Raw genomic sequence first — 15,892 nt, 5'->3', positions numbered from 1 at the left:
TAACCTCGACTCAGTGACTGTGTAAACAATATTCGACTGACTTCATCTTCCTGACGTGCTTTTGGTCTACTGGGACGTAGCCACTTTCAGCCACGTCACAAGAACAAGTCTGTCTTTTAGGATGAAACTCAACAGAAATGACAATGTTGCAAGACATTTTAGAGCTCCTCACGTCATTGTTATTTTGTCTTTTTTTGGATCAGACAGTGATTTGTTAGGATGAAAGGCCAAGGGTTCCCTTGAGAGCCTGTCTGCTGATAACCCTCAGGGGTGATTAAGTCAGCAACAAAAAAAAACTTCCAACGTTCCCTGGAGCTGCAGAAGACGTCTTCTAAATGAGACCTACTCGAGAGCGCGGTGTTAGCACATCCATTTGATTTAGAGCCACAATAAACAGTGAACTTTGTATTTAGAAAAGAACATCCCTCCCACCGCAGCATGTGGGCTTCTCTGGTGTCTCAGCAAAGACAAATGAAAGAGGGGATGAGCCTCGTCTGTCCTCGCTGCGCCGGCTTTCTGCTGGATCTGACAGAACCCCGACTGACCTATTCATGGTGCCCTTCTGACGCCATCGATTGAGCAGGTTTAAGTCAACAGTGACTTATGAAACCCTGGCCTACGAGACAGGCGGCTCAACAGCCAATCCTCTGCCAGGACTGAGACAAACGGTTTCCAAAGAGGAATTTCGCATACAGCAAAAACTTGGTTAGGAGCAACACTTTCTTTTTTTCACTTGCCAAGGTTTCATTAGGACTGCTCCCATTTATCTTAATGACATATAAGTGAACACTATGAGAGCAAGTTATTTTTCCACTTTTCTGATCATAATCTACAACATTATTTACAATTACCGCGTTCGGAACAATGGAGTGTTCCGTGTCCAATAGCTTGCTGTGCTCTGGGCCAAGACCAAGAGGTCCGAAATACGAATAAAATCAAGTTATTTCCAGTTGTTGCTGAGCAGTTTGTTGGAACATTATCGTCTGCCTTCCTAAGAAGAGACCACTCGCCTCCAGTCATGAATATGAGAGGGAGCTCACAAAGAGGTAATTGGAGTTAAATTAGTCTTCAGCTGCACCCACAGGGAACTGGGGCCAGAATTATTACCCTGCAAGACATTCAATGATAACAATGTCCCTGAACGCTTCACCCTGGAAGCCCTAAAGGCCAGGGTAGTTACCTGGGGAAATTGCTATGGCAACAGGGTGTATGCTGAAGGATGAGTTGATGCGGCATATCAAGTATATCTCAGTTAATATCAGAAGGATATGTCAGTAGTATTGGCCTTCCACAGGTGACAAAAGAACCTGCATAGTCCCTCTTGAAACTGTCTTTATTGCCACTGAGAAGTGCTCCAGAAACTGTTTTGGAAATCCCTCAATGGTCCATAAACGAAGTTTAAAATAAAATGTTATTTTAATTGGATGCTTATGGTAAAAGCCTGAACTGTAAACGAATAATGAGCTTACAGTCGTCAAGCCATCCACATTTGCAATTCTAAACTAATTTGTCAAACATTGGTTTTATCTTCTTCGCCAGAACACAAAATCTAGTGATTAACTGTCTGGACAGCAATAAACATGATTTTGCAACCAAAGTGAGAATAAATACGTTTTTAAAAAACTAGCAGGGAAGGAACGGAAACACAGACAGATGTAAAGAGGATGATAACATTGAGACTAGCTTGTCCACACTCTCAGAAGACTCTGATCTCCACACAAATCTACGACCATGCCCATCAGATTCATTTGATTTAGAAGTGCACTTATCCTGGGCTCTCTGAGAGATATTCATCACAACACGGGGCACAGTGGAAAGCCCCTGGTTCTCAGTTCAGGGAAATACGACCCCCGCCACTGCGGCCACTGAGACACACCTGGTGATTCTCATTCCTCATCTGAGGCACATGAACAATGTTGGCTGCAGCCCGTTCTGAGAGCTGAGGCTTGCACAGCAGAACATCAAAGCCAGGGTTGTGTCCTCACAATGGGAATCATATGTTATTTATTCCAAACTGACCGGTTATTCAACTTCCATCCCAGTCAGTTCAGGAAAGATTCCAATCGCACCACGAAGGTGCGGTCTAAACCTGCAATGGCTACCAATAAATAATCATTTACTCCTGGAGAGTCAAGCTGCCCCTGGATGATTAAAGTCTCCTGACCTCAGGGAAAACTCGTGATCCGCAAAACACACACCGTTTCTGCATCACGGCTCCTTGGTTAAGACCAGATTATTCCTGATGAAACGAACCATTAGAAACAGGACTTCGGAGGACCACTTGAACTCAGAGATAAAAAGAAGCCTTTCAACTGAACATTTTGCGGTCTTCATTTTTCAGTTCTTCCAGCTTTTTAATGCTCCTCCAGAGAGCATGGAACACAAGTTTCCATCAGTGATCATGCTTTCTACATTAGCTCTTCTCTTCAACTGTACCAGTTCCTTTCCTCTCAATGATGAACCTAATGCTCTTGCATGACTTTTCCACATTTCCACTTAGCAGTACACAAGTACATTACTTTTCCACTGGGGTGAAAAAAACTGCCAAATAATGTAGTATAAATAATAAAGTACCATGTTTGACAAACATGCATGCATGATCTCCTGCAGTCTAAAGCCTGTCCACCTATCCAGCAGCATGAACACCTCACCAGGACTGACCCGGGTGCAGAGAGCCTGGAATTGGGAGGTCTGGAAGTGACGTGCAGACAGTTGGACGTGTCATGGCCTAAGATGGAGCGCTGCGGATGACATCATTCCCGGGGCTGGGTCGGAGATTAGAGTCAGCTGCCCGAGGAGCCTTCATGACAAATCTCCTCCTTTCCTCTCTATTTGCCCTCCACATCCCTCTCCACCCTCCCTCCCTCCCTATCTCACCCCTCCCTCCCTCCCTCTCCTTCGCTCTGAGAGGGCCAGCGGCGCTATATCTGGCCCAATTACAGAGCAGCTCCCTCTTCCTCTGTGACAGCTCTCCTGGCTGCTCTCTGATGAACCCGATATGAAAAAGAGCTCTGGAGGGGGTTAACTCTGGCCGGCCGGGGCAGGAGAGGCGGACTGAGAGCATCCAGGATGAGGGGGAGAATCCTGCTGCGTCGCGTCAGGAGAACACAGTCATGTCTGCAGCTTTCTGGCTCCATTTGTGTTTGACATCCGTCTGAATTAGCAGCAAACTGCTCCAGAGTCAAGTCCAGTTAGCCAGCTGGACCAGTAACAGAAGCCAGCTAACTGGACAAACAAGTGATCCAGTCGTGGTGAGAGAAAACAGCTTGTTGAAGTAATAACTGGCTCTTACTGCTGACAAACTACATACGCATCTTTCAGGATATTCTGTCAAACAGTGTTTTTTTCTCGGTTTTGTGTGTGATGCATTCAAATATGAGAAGTCTCAGAATCAAGGCTCCCCCTGTTGAATGATGAAACAAACTTGATGAAATTAGATGAAAGCCTGGGATTGTGATGGCGTTGGACTGAAGATCTTCAAAGCAGCGCTGGGTATCACTGAAAGACTGATTTATAAACAGAGAGATATGGGGAAATGCTCTACACAAGCTGTGCAGAGTCTTGACTAGTTTGAGCTCAGGTGAACTTGCTGTGAGGCTGTCTTTCTACCGTATCGGCAAGGCAACGCCGTTTACAAACAAACAGAGACTGACATCATGGAATCAATACTTTCAAACAAAAACATTGGGCCTGTTTCAATTTGAGGAAATTTGTTGTGTTCATTTCCATTACACTGAATACTGCAGTGGAACAGTGCTGTTAGAGATCCTCATATTCTATGTGTTCTCACCTGCTCCGAAGTGTGCACAAAAAATGGTTGAAAAATGTATATTACTGGTTGACACAACAAAAACAAATGACTGGATTAAAATATTTCATGACAAAATCCCACATACCACACACACTTGTAACCACCCCCCCACACACACACACACACACACACACAATGTGCATTCTCCCTCCCCTCTCTTTTAAAAGGGCGTCCTTGAGCACAACCTCCCTCCCACCTGGAGTGACAGCTGTCTCTCTGAATCCCCATCAGGCCCTCAGGTCACAGCCAGTCTGTGCCTCTGAAGACCCAGCCAGCGGAGGCTGGAGAGCCTCCTGCCTGGACGAGAGGTCTGCCTCTCATCCTCTCCCTCCCCCAGAACACCGGGAGGCTGTCCTCTTTAAAACAGCAACACACGATAGGCACAGACCGACCCTCAAGTGTTTAGTTTGAGGGATTTCTGTTCTTTGGATAAGTCTGTTTCACTCGTTCCAGCTTTAGCGGTCTCGCTCTGCCAAACGCCTTTGGGTCTGGAGTTGTCATCAGGGGGTACTCAATGACACCCCTCCTGCTGAGACTAGCAGGTCTGACCGGGGGACACACACGGCTCCTGGGGGAAGGGAAGGGGGGGGGGAGTTGACCACCACCCCTACTGATCCCCATGTTTACCAAGGGACTCGACGAGGCCCACTGTGTGGCACAGACCAGACCCACCCATCGTGAGTCATTCCACACCTGCTCCCGGCCCACTGAGATAATCCTCCACACTAAACAACAGGACAGAGAGGATATCTCTGATTCCAAGGTTAAAAAAAACGCCATACTATGTGTACGTGCTGAATTCCTGGCCGATCGCTGGAGTCATTCTCAGCATTATCTCTGCTCTGACGATGTTTACAGAGCAGTATAAATGTCGTAAAGGATCACGAGTCCCATGCCAGTGAGCAGTTAACACACTATGTCATAGAGCGACTCAATTATTCTCACAGAGAGAGAGAGAGCTAAGTGCTCAAAGCTGGAGCAGACGAGTTCAATTGCCTCCAGACATTTATATAAAAACCTAGGACTTGAATCTTATCAGCTGAGTGATGCCTAATAGAAAAATCTTTACCCCAGAGTTGTATTGAGACGTTTTGGCACAGCAATTGAATACAGTATGATGAATCGATGCTGTCTCCCGAATTTTCATGGTCAGCTGTTTTGAGTCAAAAGTAAACTAAGATATGACCTCAATAAGGAAACTCTTCAAGGTATTCTATTTTCCCCAATGTCATAAGAACTGCATGGGCCTATAAAACAGCTTGATATGCCCTGGGTCCAGACTCCATGTAACCTCTGGGATTCCTCCACAGTATGTTAAATACAGGATCAGTCAACACAAAACACTTGCAGCATGATTTGTTGTGTCCTCAGGACAAACAGTTCATACGGCATTCTCTGTCCTGTAAACGCACCTTTTATTTATCTTACCTGCAGGTGTACCAAGGAATCCCTGCTGTCCAAACTATTTTTCTTGACAACATTGTCAGTGCTCCCAGAAGCACGCTCTGATGGGGCCATGAACTCTATTGATCAGAACATCAAAGAAACACACTTTTCTGGGAGAGAACAAGCGTTTGGGCGATGGAGGCCCTGCTCTCCAGCTTCTCGCTGTCATTCTCATGGAAACCAGAGAATCAGCGGTGAACTCTGAAGCTCATCACTAATCTATCACAGGTCCGAAGCTCATTGTGATAGGCTCCTTGGCTTATTGTCAACGTATCAACAGCATTCCAAACAGTTCACTCAAAGTTTTTGTGCAAAGCACCAAAAGGTACAGCAAGAGATAATGTAATTAAAAAAAAAGAAATTCACTCAATGTTTGTTTTAGTTTTTTTGGCCAGGTCTTCTTGTCCTCTACGACTACTCTGTACTTGAAAGAGCGTGACAAAAACATACCTCTAATATTAAACATTATAAAAGCATTAACAAGAGTTGCTGGGGGCGTTCCAGATGCATATTTGGGATGGTTATACGAACAGAGACTTGTCTGTTCAGAGGAGGTGGAGGAGAGCCGGAGCTTCTTCCCTGGTAGAGATGATCTAAAGACCCTCTGGATTATAGGGTTAAAGCCACGTAGCCTTGGGCAGCAGACCTGTGGAGTGGGGTGAAGTCGATTATGTGCCGGTGTTAGGGTGTTACAGCCAATGGGCTTGGCCCAGCGGTGTGTAACAGAACAAATCAGCCGTGCTTGACTGGAGATGACCTCGCTGCCTCTCAGTCTCAGTGTTACCGCAACTGACCGGATCTGACAGAAACGATTTCTCCTCGGAGAGACTCAGGGACGCCTCTATGTTCAGAGTCACACTGCGACGTGAGACCCAGCTGCACTTCAACAAAACAGACCGGTAGATAGTCAAGGCCTCTGCTGCTTTGTGAACCGTTGACGTCCTGAACAGGTTCAGTCCCTATGCACTCGCCAGAGCTAATGCCAGCCTACAGAGGGCATCGTGCATTATTGTGTGAGTTTTATGGGGCTTACATGAAGAACAACTAAATAATTATTTTAACGGGTCATATCAATCAAATCACTCGTGCTCGTACTATATTGCTTTATCATGATATGGTGGAAATCATAATATAACCGCTATTGTTAGTATTCAGACACAACCACATACAACTTGTTGGAAAAGTATCCTGAAACGCCAAACACTTACAGGTGATGAAGTAGTTGATATTCTTCTTGAACTCGAGGCCCATGTAGTTGGGGCTGAACTCCTGGAACTTGATGGTGAACTTGATGTCCTTCTCGGGCTTGTTACAGTTCACCAGCACATTAGGGTCCATGACGGTGCTGCATGACTCTGCCTGCTCCCGCTTCACCAGGTAGAGTTTGTAGAACTCGTAGGGTCGGCCCATATCCCCCTTGGGGCAGATGATGTCCAGCTTGTCTCCGATCTGGGGGTACATCACCAGGCCTTTCCCAATCTGGAACCTGCAAGACACGGGGGACACAAGGTCAGTCTGGGTCAAGAAATACAAATAATGTTTTTTAGCCCAAACCTTTCGTCACAAATCAACCGCTTGTAAGAGGGATCTTTGCTTTGTGGTTGGTTGATGTTTTTGCGCTTACATACTTAAGACAAACATTCAGATTTCAAATATGGAGAGATGTAAGACAGAGTGTTAGATTACCACGTACTGGATTGGCATTGGCCGAGTGTGTCATTACACATGACCCCTCGTGAACAGATCCTACCAGTTAACACGCAGAGGAGTTTAAACACTCATTGAAGAGGAACCACACCCTCCATCCAGAATGTTCCAGATACTCATGACGGGGCTGGACATTAGACTACATTTGGATAGACAGTGTGACATACTGTCCAGTCACATGCTTACTGACATGATGTTTTATCTAACCACAACAAACAAACAATAATTTCACCCACAAGAGGATACTGCATCAGACCCTGGCCTGATGTCAACAGTGCATCAGTATGACAGACTTGTCCATGCTCCGAGTTTAATCTCAGCAGCCTCACGGACAGACAGCACAGATAAGAACACAGTGCTGATGGACAGATGGTCCGCATGCCTTATCGAGACTCCCCACGCCTTCTCTCTCTCCTAGCCAATGTATTTTGACATCTCCCTCTCCAATTCAAAGCAACAGGCTTTGCCGAGTTTTATTCCTGGATTTAGCTTCACCGATTGGCTTTGATTTATCACACTTAATCTCCCGTTCTCCGCGCTGTGCTGAGGAGCGTAATCCAATGTTGAATCCGCTACGAGAGCACGGCTGATACAGGCTGAGGTTTTGATCTGATGGGAAGGAAAACAGTATCTGTTTGATTTGTTTCTGTTTTGGAGTGGATGCTTTGCGTGCAAACATCCTTATCTGGGTTACTAGAGAGAGAGTCTCACTATGTGTTTGAGAACAACCACCTTTTATAATTTCATACATTTTTTCCTCTTCGTTTTACATGCTCACACACGGTACCCAACCAGTTTCAGCATGGTGATGCGAAAACCCATCCAGGATTCATTCCTTTTATGTCTTGGCAGAAAGATTGAGACTGACTCACTGTCTTTTTGAAACCCTAGCCATGCTTTGCTTACACAAATAGATCTCTATGATAACATATCATAATAAAAAGTACTGTCAATCTTGTAAGCTTCCTTCAGCCTGTGATACAGTACACTGGCATACAGTACACCAGCCCGTCATACAGTACACCATTAATATCCATGTTGTATTCTCAATTCCCCCTCTCGTTCTGCATTACAGAGATTTAACTACCAGATATACAAAGCAGAGGCCAATGTACCGTAGGTCTTAAAATGTAACCTATGTGAAACATTAACAGCTCTCGAGTCCAGCAACATATTATGGGAAATAAATACATGATATGTTTCATGTGCTGTAATAGAAACGTACTGTACTGCCGTGTACCCTGTACCCTGTACCCTGTACCCTGTACCCTGTATCCTGTACCCCCCCCCCACCACCACACACACACACACACACACACACACACACACACACACACACACACACACACACACACACACACACACACACACACACACACTGTCAACAGTTGTGGGCAGCCTGGAGCGAGCAGCACATCATGCACAGCCCTGCGGTTAGGTTTGTTGTGTGTCTTTTACTCCTCAAACACTGGCTCCTCTGTTCGGCCTCCCAAACCTGTTTGATTTGCCCTTCTTCTCTCAGGCTTTCTCAGGGACTGATCAGGTGTCTGGGTTTAGTTTCACGATTGTCTCCCAAGTGTTTCTGGGCCAATGGAAAAGCATTCTTCATAGTCTGTACATAATGTAGCTCTGTTAGCAAACTTTCTCAATCTCACACTCAGCGGCTAACAAAGCAGCAATGTCTCTCTCTGTTATAATCCTCTGTATTTCTGGTCATGGGACCGGAGGAGGACAAGGTGGACGGCCAGAGGCCAACACAAAGTCATATGTCTCACAAAGGTTCACTGCATTTGAGGAAGCCGACTGTATAAAGAGGAGAAACCTAAACCAGCTTTGTTACAACTTGTCCGACTCCTCGAATAAAACAGCTTTGTGACAGAGCAACACACACACACACACGCACGACATAGCGGAAGAGCTGTCTCTCTCTCTCTGTCTGCTCCCCCTTTTCTGTTCATGGATTTGGTCTCGCATGAGCAAAACAAAATGGAAGACAAGTCAAAAAACAACAACAACAAAAAAGCGAAACAATGGAGCCTGGTGAGCCGGAACAGCTCGCATTTCCCAACGCTCTGCTCGCCGCGGTGCTATCCTGTGTCGATTAGGACGTCTGAGGTTTGGAGGACGAGTGCAGAGAGCCCATTCTGAGTCCTGAGACGTCCAGACAGATCCTGCATTGGGTTTGTGCTGACGAAACAGGACTTCTGCTAAGAGGAGCTAAGAGGCCGAGCAGAGACACTGCCGAGGCGATTTAGATTCCACGGCAAACGGTGGAAATTACAGGTCATCTTCACGATTAGGGCTCTGAGCCCTGCATATCCTCCTACCACTTTCCATGGGAAATGCTGTTTAGAGAGTTTAGAGAGTGACAATTTGACTAGGCAGGGAAGGGATCTCTCTGCTTCATTACTATTATTTCCAGGACAGAAATCAGCAGACACAGTAGGGTATTATATGTGTTTTAAAGCGTAATGAATATTAATGAGATTGATTAGCATATTCATCGGGGGTGCTCAATGATTGCCATTTCATTCACTTTGCCATCTTACAAATCCTTTCATGTCCTTTCAATGCAGATTTTTCATCTGAGGAAGAATGGTTTTATTTCAGCTTTCTCCACGGTCGGCAGGGTTTGTAAGGAGTTTCATCTTCCAATGCGGAGGCACTCTGGGAGACTTTGAGAAACAAACACTGCCTGGAAGAGGCATGGGCAGGGAGGTCTGGAAATCAACGAGTTATGATGCATACACAGGTCTGCACGGTGTGAAATCAAGGAGTTATGATGCATACACAGGTCTGCACGGTGTTCTGTAGCATTTTTTTCCTCTGTAAGAAAAACGTATAAAGATGTCTTCGTAAACATTTCCAAAGATTTAATATAGTTACCATCCTGAGAGAATATTTAAGAGTAAAACAAAGGGCTTAGTTTCCCCAATGGATTATTCTTAAAGCAAACAACACAACGCTTGCAACTAAATATAAAAATAAATAAAAATCTAAGGGGACAAGATTTATTTTTATTTCTTTGCTGAGTGCATTTCAAAAATTTACCACAGAGGTGGATTTGATTTTCAAATACAGCTAATCCGTCAGAACCAGGTAGCCTCTCTCTCTCTCTCTCCTCCTGCCTGTCTCACTCCAGACTGGACGCAGTGGGCCCCTGGGAATCTGTTTAGCATACGGAGGGACAAGGACCTTATCTCTGCCGCACACACTAGAGAACGGTCTCCAGCGGAGACACACTCACGGCAAGCTCCAGGCTCAGGGCCCTCAAAGTCAATAATCTGGTAAACATTACAAAAACATCCATTTAAGCCATAAGGGTATGATTACTGATGAGAATAGGGTCTGGAGATTAACCTTGCTTCTGTTATCATTTCACAGCATTTTGTAATCTTGATGTTTCATCGTTATGACAACAATGAGGGAAAATGACCAATTAAAAACGGCAGATTTTGTGACATGAAACTAAAGGTGTGGCAATAACCAAGTCAATATTTGGAACCTCTACGTATGTTTTCTTGGCAGTGAGGGTATTTGCATTATAATAAACTTGGCAAGTTCGTAACCCCTGGTAGACATTTGGCTCCATTATACTCAGAAGCTGACATCACAAAGACCTGCATTGCAGTCACTCTTTTCAAACCCATCAATGAAGACGTCAACTCCTGTCAACCCTCCCCTGCTCCTTAAACAAACCATGTTGAAATCAAATTAAATCCAACGCTTATGGCAGTATCTCTGTCACTACAGGGAGCTGCTTAATCAAATTGCATTAAATATAGCAGGTGCACAGACAAACTCCTGCAATATGGGGACATTTGAAGGATCAAACTCATCTTTATTGTCAGTGGCGCTCATTATCAAACTCTGAAAGACAAGAAGAAGAAAAAGAAGAAGAAAAAAAAAAGTGATCTTTTGTTCTTGACTCATTTGTGCTTCCTATACACTTAAAGCCTCGGTAGTTCTATTGAGGCTTCAGATGAAACAAGGCCTCATTCTCTCTCCAATCCCATTTTCAAGATGCACCCGTTTGGCATATACAAGTTGCTATGGAAACGTTATGATTTTTTTTTTACCACAATTATTCTCCCTTCTCCTGTCTCCCTCGCGCTCTCTCGCGCTCTCTCCCTCTCCCTCCCTCCCCTATCCCATCATCTCTGATTGGACATGATTGAATATTCTATAGCTGTTGGAAAGCTTTGTCGGAAAAAAAAACACTCATTTCCGAAAGCCTTTTTTTAAACTGGTTAAGAAGGCCAATTGGAGTCACTAACACATGTAGCTACACTTGTTTGTGCTGTGAACTTCATGTTCGTTTCTGCGCTATAGTTGTATGTATTTTTATGTGGCTGCTTTCAGGTCCAAGACAAATTTCCCTAGGGGTAAAAAAAGCAATCTTGAATTTAAACACAAATCTTACAAACCATTGTTTCAATCATATTGGTCATTATGGTTAAACAAAGGGATGTTGCAAGTCGGCTTGTTTGAAAGTTTCTTTAGTTAATCTATGAACCCACCAAGCCTTAGTTGTTGCTACCCCCTACCTCTACCCCCACCACCCCCTCCCACCCCACCACCCCCTCCCACCCCACCACCCCCTCCTACCCCACAGGGGTTTAAGGTAGCTCCTCCCTCCAAAACTCTCTCTCACAGCGTCCAGGGACGAACGACAAGTCCGCTCGGCCAAAACTCTCAAACGCACTCAATTTCAAACAACTAAACACGGATTTAGAGCAACTTGAATGCCACCAATTAAAGAGCTGAAATATGTGGTCCATGCAAATGAAGTTTAATCATTCACAGGCTCTCACAAAGCTACTGAGATCTTCACACTGGGAGAAAAGAGCTCGGATGAGTGGCATGGTATCGCCCCCCCCCCCGCCCCCCTCACACATTCCAAGGGGGAATTCAAGCACATGACTTGGCATACCCCCTCTATCCCACAATGCCCCTCTGCAGGAGGAGTTATCCGATGGAAAAGCAAAGTAGGGTACGACTAGTCAGGGTTCTTAAGCCAGCTCCATTCAGGGATCCTTCAATGGGCCTGGGGTGAGCTGGTAGGGTGGAGTCGCTCGCAGCCTTCTGTCCTGAGGACTTTGCATTCGTTATTTGAAAGTTAAGCTTCATCTACGATGGCTTGTGTCGAAGTCATAATAGAATAATGCTTTATTTTATGAGGAGCTGTTTTAAACATGTCTGTTGCATCCAGACAGTCCTCCCAGCACCAGTCTGTCCCCAGGCCTATTTCTGGTGTTGTATAAAAATGCAGATTGGCAGGTATCGTTTTCCTTCAAGCCTGCAAATCATTAACTAACAGAAAAACATCTTCTGGCTCTGACAGTAATTTAAGGGTAAGAGAACCACAAGTCAAACAAGCTGTTTTGCTGAGAGAACATCGTCAAAAACAAACGTTTCAAAAAAAGCTGTTCATGCAATGCTGTGCATCCCATAAACAAAACCCTATTCTACGAGTCCTCACCATGTAGTCAACAGTAGGCACTAACCATACCTGTGACCTGTGGATCTGACAACTAACCATGAGGTGCCTCACCAGGGTGTCCTACACCATCCCTCAGCTTCAGTTAACATACGCTTAATGTCTTTGCTCGTTTATAGTAGAATACCTTATAGGGGTACAGTACAAACAGCCATTTCACCCCTAAAGCAGTTCTTTGGTTATGGTTGCTAAATACAAGCTTGGCATTGTTCAGTCCAGTAGAATGGCGTTTGTGTGAATGGGCTGCAGTCTAGTTTACAGACACTTGTAGCTCAGCGCTCTGCTGTGAGAACAGATTTACAGCCAATAACATATCCCTCCTGCCAACCTGATTACACTGCAACTACAGCCAACTACATCTCGTGACAAGGAGGCAGATAATCAGCCTACCTTTGCTCCTACAACTGTTAGTCACTCATTGTTAAAGGCCTGCAGATTTCCAACAACTACATCCAATCAACAAACGATTAACCTCAACAACTAACCTGTCACGGATATGGTACACAAGGATGAGATCCCGTTTGGGTGAGTGGATAGTTACACAGGACAAGCCAGACCATCTTTAAGAGGCCCTGTGTTAGCAAGGTGAGACAATGAGTTAGCGATCATTACTGCACATCCAGATCTCGCGTCATGGGAGATGCGATCTCCTGGGGTTCAGTAATTGCGACATGACTGTGTGTCTTCCAGATCAAGGCCCTTGTTAGAAGCTTCAGTTGAGTCTGTATTCTGGAGAGAAAAGCCCTGGGCTAACGGTGAGAATCAACTTCTCATGTCAATTATCCTGACACTTTTTGAAAAGCTCGTCAGACAGTCAAAACGTGTGTCAACATCATCTGTGTGTTGCCTTGATTTCTCAACTTCTTCACTTCATCTACACCCATTATCAAAAGAGGGATCAGATGTACTTGATGCGAAGAATAAGCTGTCACGTTGCTTCTGATGCATTCTTCTAGCTGACGAAACAAGGCAGAGAGGTTTTACGGATGCATCTGTAAGTTCTGTTTACATTTGAGATTAGTGACTACTCGTTGACTTGTAGAAAAATGATACCACACAGTTCTCGAATACTTGGAAACCTGTTAGAGCATGTGAGCATTCCCAACGCAAACACACATGCACAGACACCATGCCGTCTCAGACCCAAAAATTGACGAGCGCCGCAGGTATGACTAACTTAGACACTCCCAAACTGAAACTCTTGCACACAACTTCCCTGCACGATGACTAAAAGTCAACACCTGAAAAGAACAAACAAGTTTGCTTTGTCTACAATGTACAAACTAAAGAAATGCAGTTTCAGACACCCAAAATAATTCGGTAACTGAGAACACTAGCAAACTTAACACAGCGGTTAAACGGCATGACTTGGCCAAAATATATTTGCAAAACTGTTATTTGCTTCTTTAGCATGACACAGTAAATACCAACCACGAAGGAATGCTGAACAATGAGACAACAACAATGGCTGACGGCCTTGCCCCAGCAGCAGTGTTAACTACCCCCCCTCTCCTAGCACCTGCAGGACTACAGAAGACGGGGGGGGGGGGGGGGAACAGCAATGCTTGGTTTTAGGGGCAGGTGATTACAGAAGCAGGTGATTACAAAAACAGATGATTACAGAGATTGGAGAAAGGTGTGAAAAATGCTTGAATCTAGGGTTAGGGACAACCCGAAACCTGACTACTAGATTCCACTAGAATGAGAGAGAACTGAGTTAATTTAAGTCTTTGTTGTTAAAATGAGTGAACTAGATGCAGATTAAGATGTGCAGTGTATATATATATATATATATATATATATATATGTGTGAATACAGTAAAATACTTACACCCAATACATATTCAGTATTTACACACACACACACACACACACACGTACATGTATTTACTAAATACACATATATATACACGTATACACGCTACATATTTATATAATGTGCATGCTTTGAGAAGTGTTAAATGCATCTGTGAAAGATGAAGAGATAAAAAAGACACCCACATGGCTAAGTGTCAGTGGTCGGTGGGTGTTAAACTGAAGACACCCCCTGCTGTCCCCCCTTCCATGCTCTGATGTCACAGTAAACGTGCTGCTCTGATGTCACAGTAAACGTGCTGCTCTGATGTCACAGTAAACGTGCTGCTCTGATGTCACAGTAAACATGCTGCTCTGATGTCACAGTAAACGTGCTGCTCTGATGTCACAGTAAACGTGCTGCTCTGATGTCACAGTAAACGTGCTCCTTTCAACTTTACACTCCTGCTTTTATATGTTTTTGCTATGCTTAGACGTGAAATGAGCTGTTCCGCATCCAGAAAGCCAGCCTCATTTATCCAGCTCACGCCCCGAAGCCCGGAAGCCCAGAAGCAGGTCCTCGCTGTTAATAACTCTGAACACCACGTATGACCCTCAGACGGGTCCCACATGTCAACGCATGGCAACCAGGGAACAGGACAAAACCAGACATGAAGAGATTTATGATCTAACTGTACAAACTATGAAGGGAATAAAGGCTTCTGTTGATTCTACACCTCCTGTAACAGTGTTCTGTATTTATCTTTCTTTGTTGGGAAATGAACCATCACAGTTCCTTTGCTCTTGCTTGGACGAGCATCGCATTCCTGAGGCAGGTTCCCCGGATACGTCCCCCCCCTTCCCCCCCCCTCCCCCCCCCCTCCCCCCCCCCTCCCCCCCCCCCCCCCCCCCCTCCCCCCCCCCTCCCTCCCTCGTCGATGCCTGCGTGCTTTCCCATCGGATTGGAAGAGAAAATGCCACAGGTCATCGTGGAGAGTATTGAGACGATGAGCTTGGCTTACTCTCCCTTCAGCTCTGACACGGAACACGTGATTGGCAGCTTTCTTTATGCAGCCGGGGAAAGGGACATCTCTCAATAATGCATCGTGACTGGGACCTGTCCAGTGGCTCAGACTCGCAGTCGACTTTTAACATGTAACCTTGAGACAATTCACTAGATATTTATAGAGGGGAGAGGAGGAAAAGGAGAAATACAAAAGTAAGGACAAACCGTCGTGGGGAATAGTATTTCCAAATGCTACACTCACTGTTCCTATCTGGAAGTCTGTGGCCTCGCTTGAGGGAACTTGAAACCTTTCAGTGATCTAAAATATTGCGCGCTGACATTCTCAAGCAGCATTTGACGTGATTGGAACTGATCTGAATTCAGTTCCTTACACGGAATCGGTTCCAGAAAGGACTTAATGAGGATCTGTCTCCTCATCGGAGTCGCTGTTCAGGTTAGACACGCAGCTCATTAGCTCAGTAACCAACAACGAGTAAATTAACAGGTCTGACTCGGCAAACTGGAAAAGAGCATCGCCCGTGCATCCTGAGAGACTAAGACCAAAGACTCACAAATGTCATTACTTCATCTGCAAAGTCTGTCAGTTCATTCAGTCATTCTGTCTGAC

At 45.1% G+C, this 15,892-nt stretch overlaps 1 protein-coding gene across 1 annotated transcript in view; it reads right to left on the bottom strand.

Annotated features, from left to right (window-relative positions):
• Positions 1-15,892, bottom strand: part of efnb1 (ephrin-B1) — a 44,758-nt gene that overhangs the window by 17,460 nt on the left and 11,406 nt on the right. Inside the window, exon 2 of the mRNA XM_047020046.1 lies at positions 6,466-6,743. Coding sequence (XP_046876002.1) covers positions 6,466-6,743 — 278 coding nt within the window. The remainder of the gene's footprint in view (positions 1-6,465; positions 6,744-15,892) is intronic.

This window comes from Hypomesus transpacificus, chromosome 5, assembly GCF_021917145.1.
Source record: "Hypomesus transpacificus isolate Combined female chromosome 5, fHypTra1, whole genome shotgun sequence".
Taxonomy (NCBI): domain Eukaryota; kingdom Metazoa; phylum Chordata; class Actinopteri; order Osmeriformes; family Osmeridae; genus Hypomesus; species Hypomesus transpacificus.
Note: the sequence above shows the minus strand (reverse complement) of the source record. Positions and strands in the feature narration are given on the sequence as shown.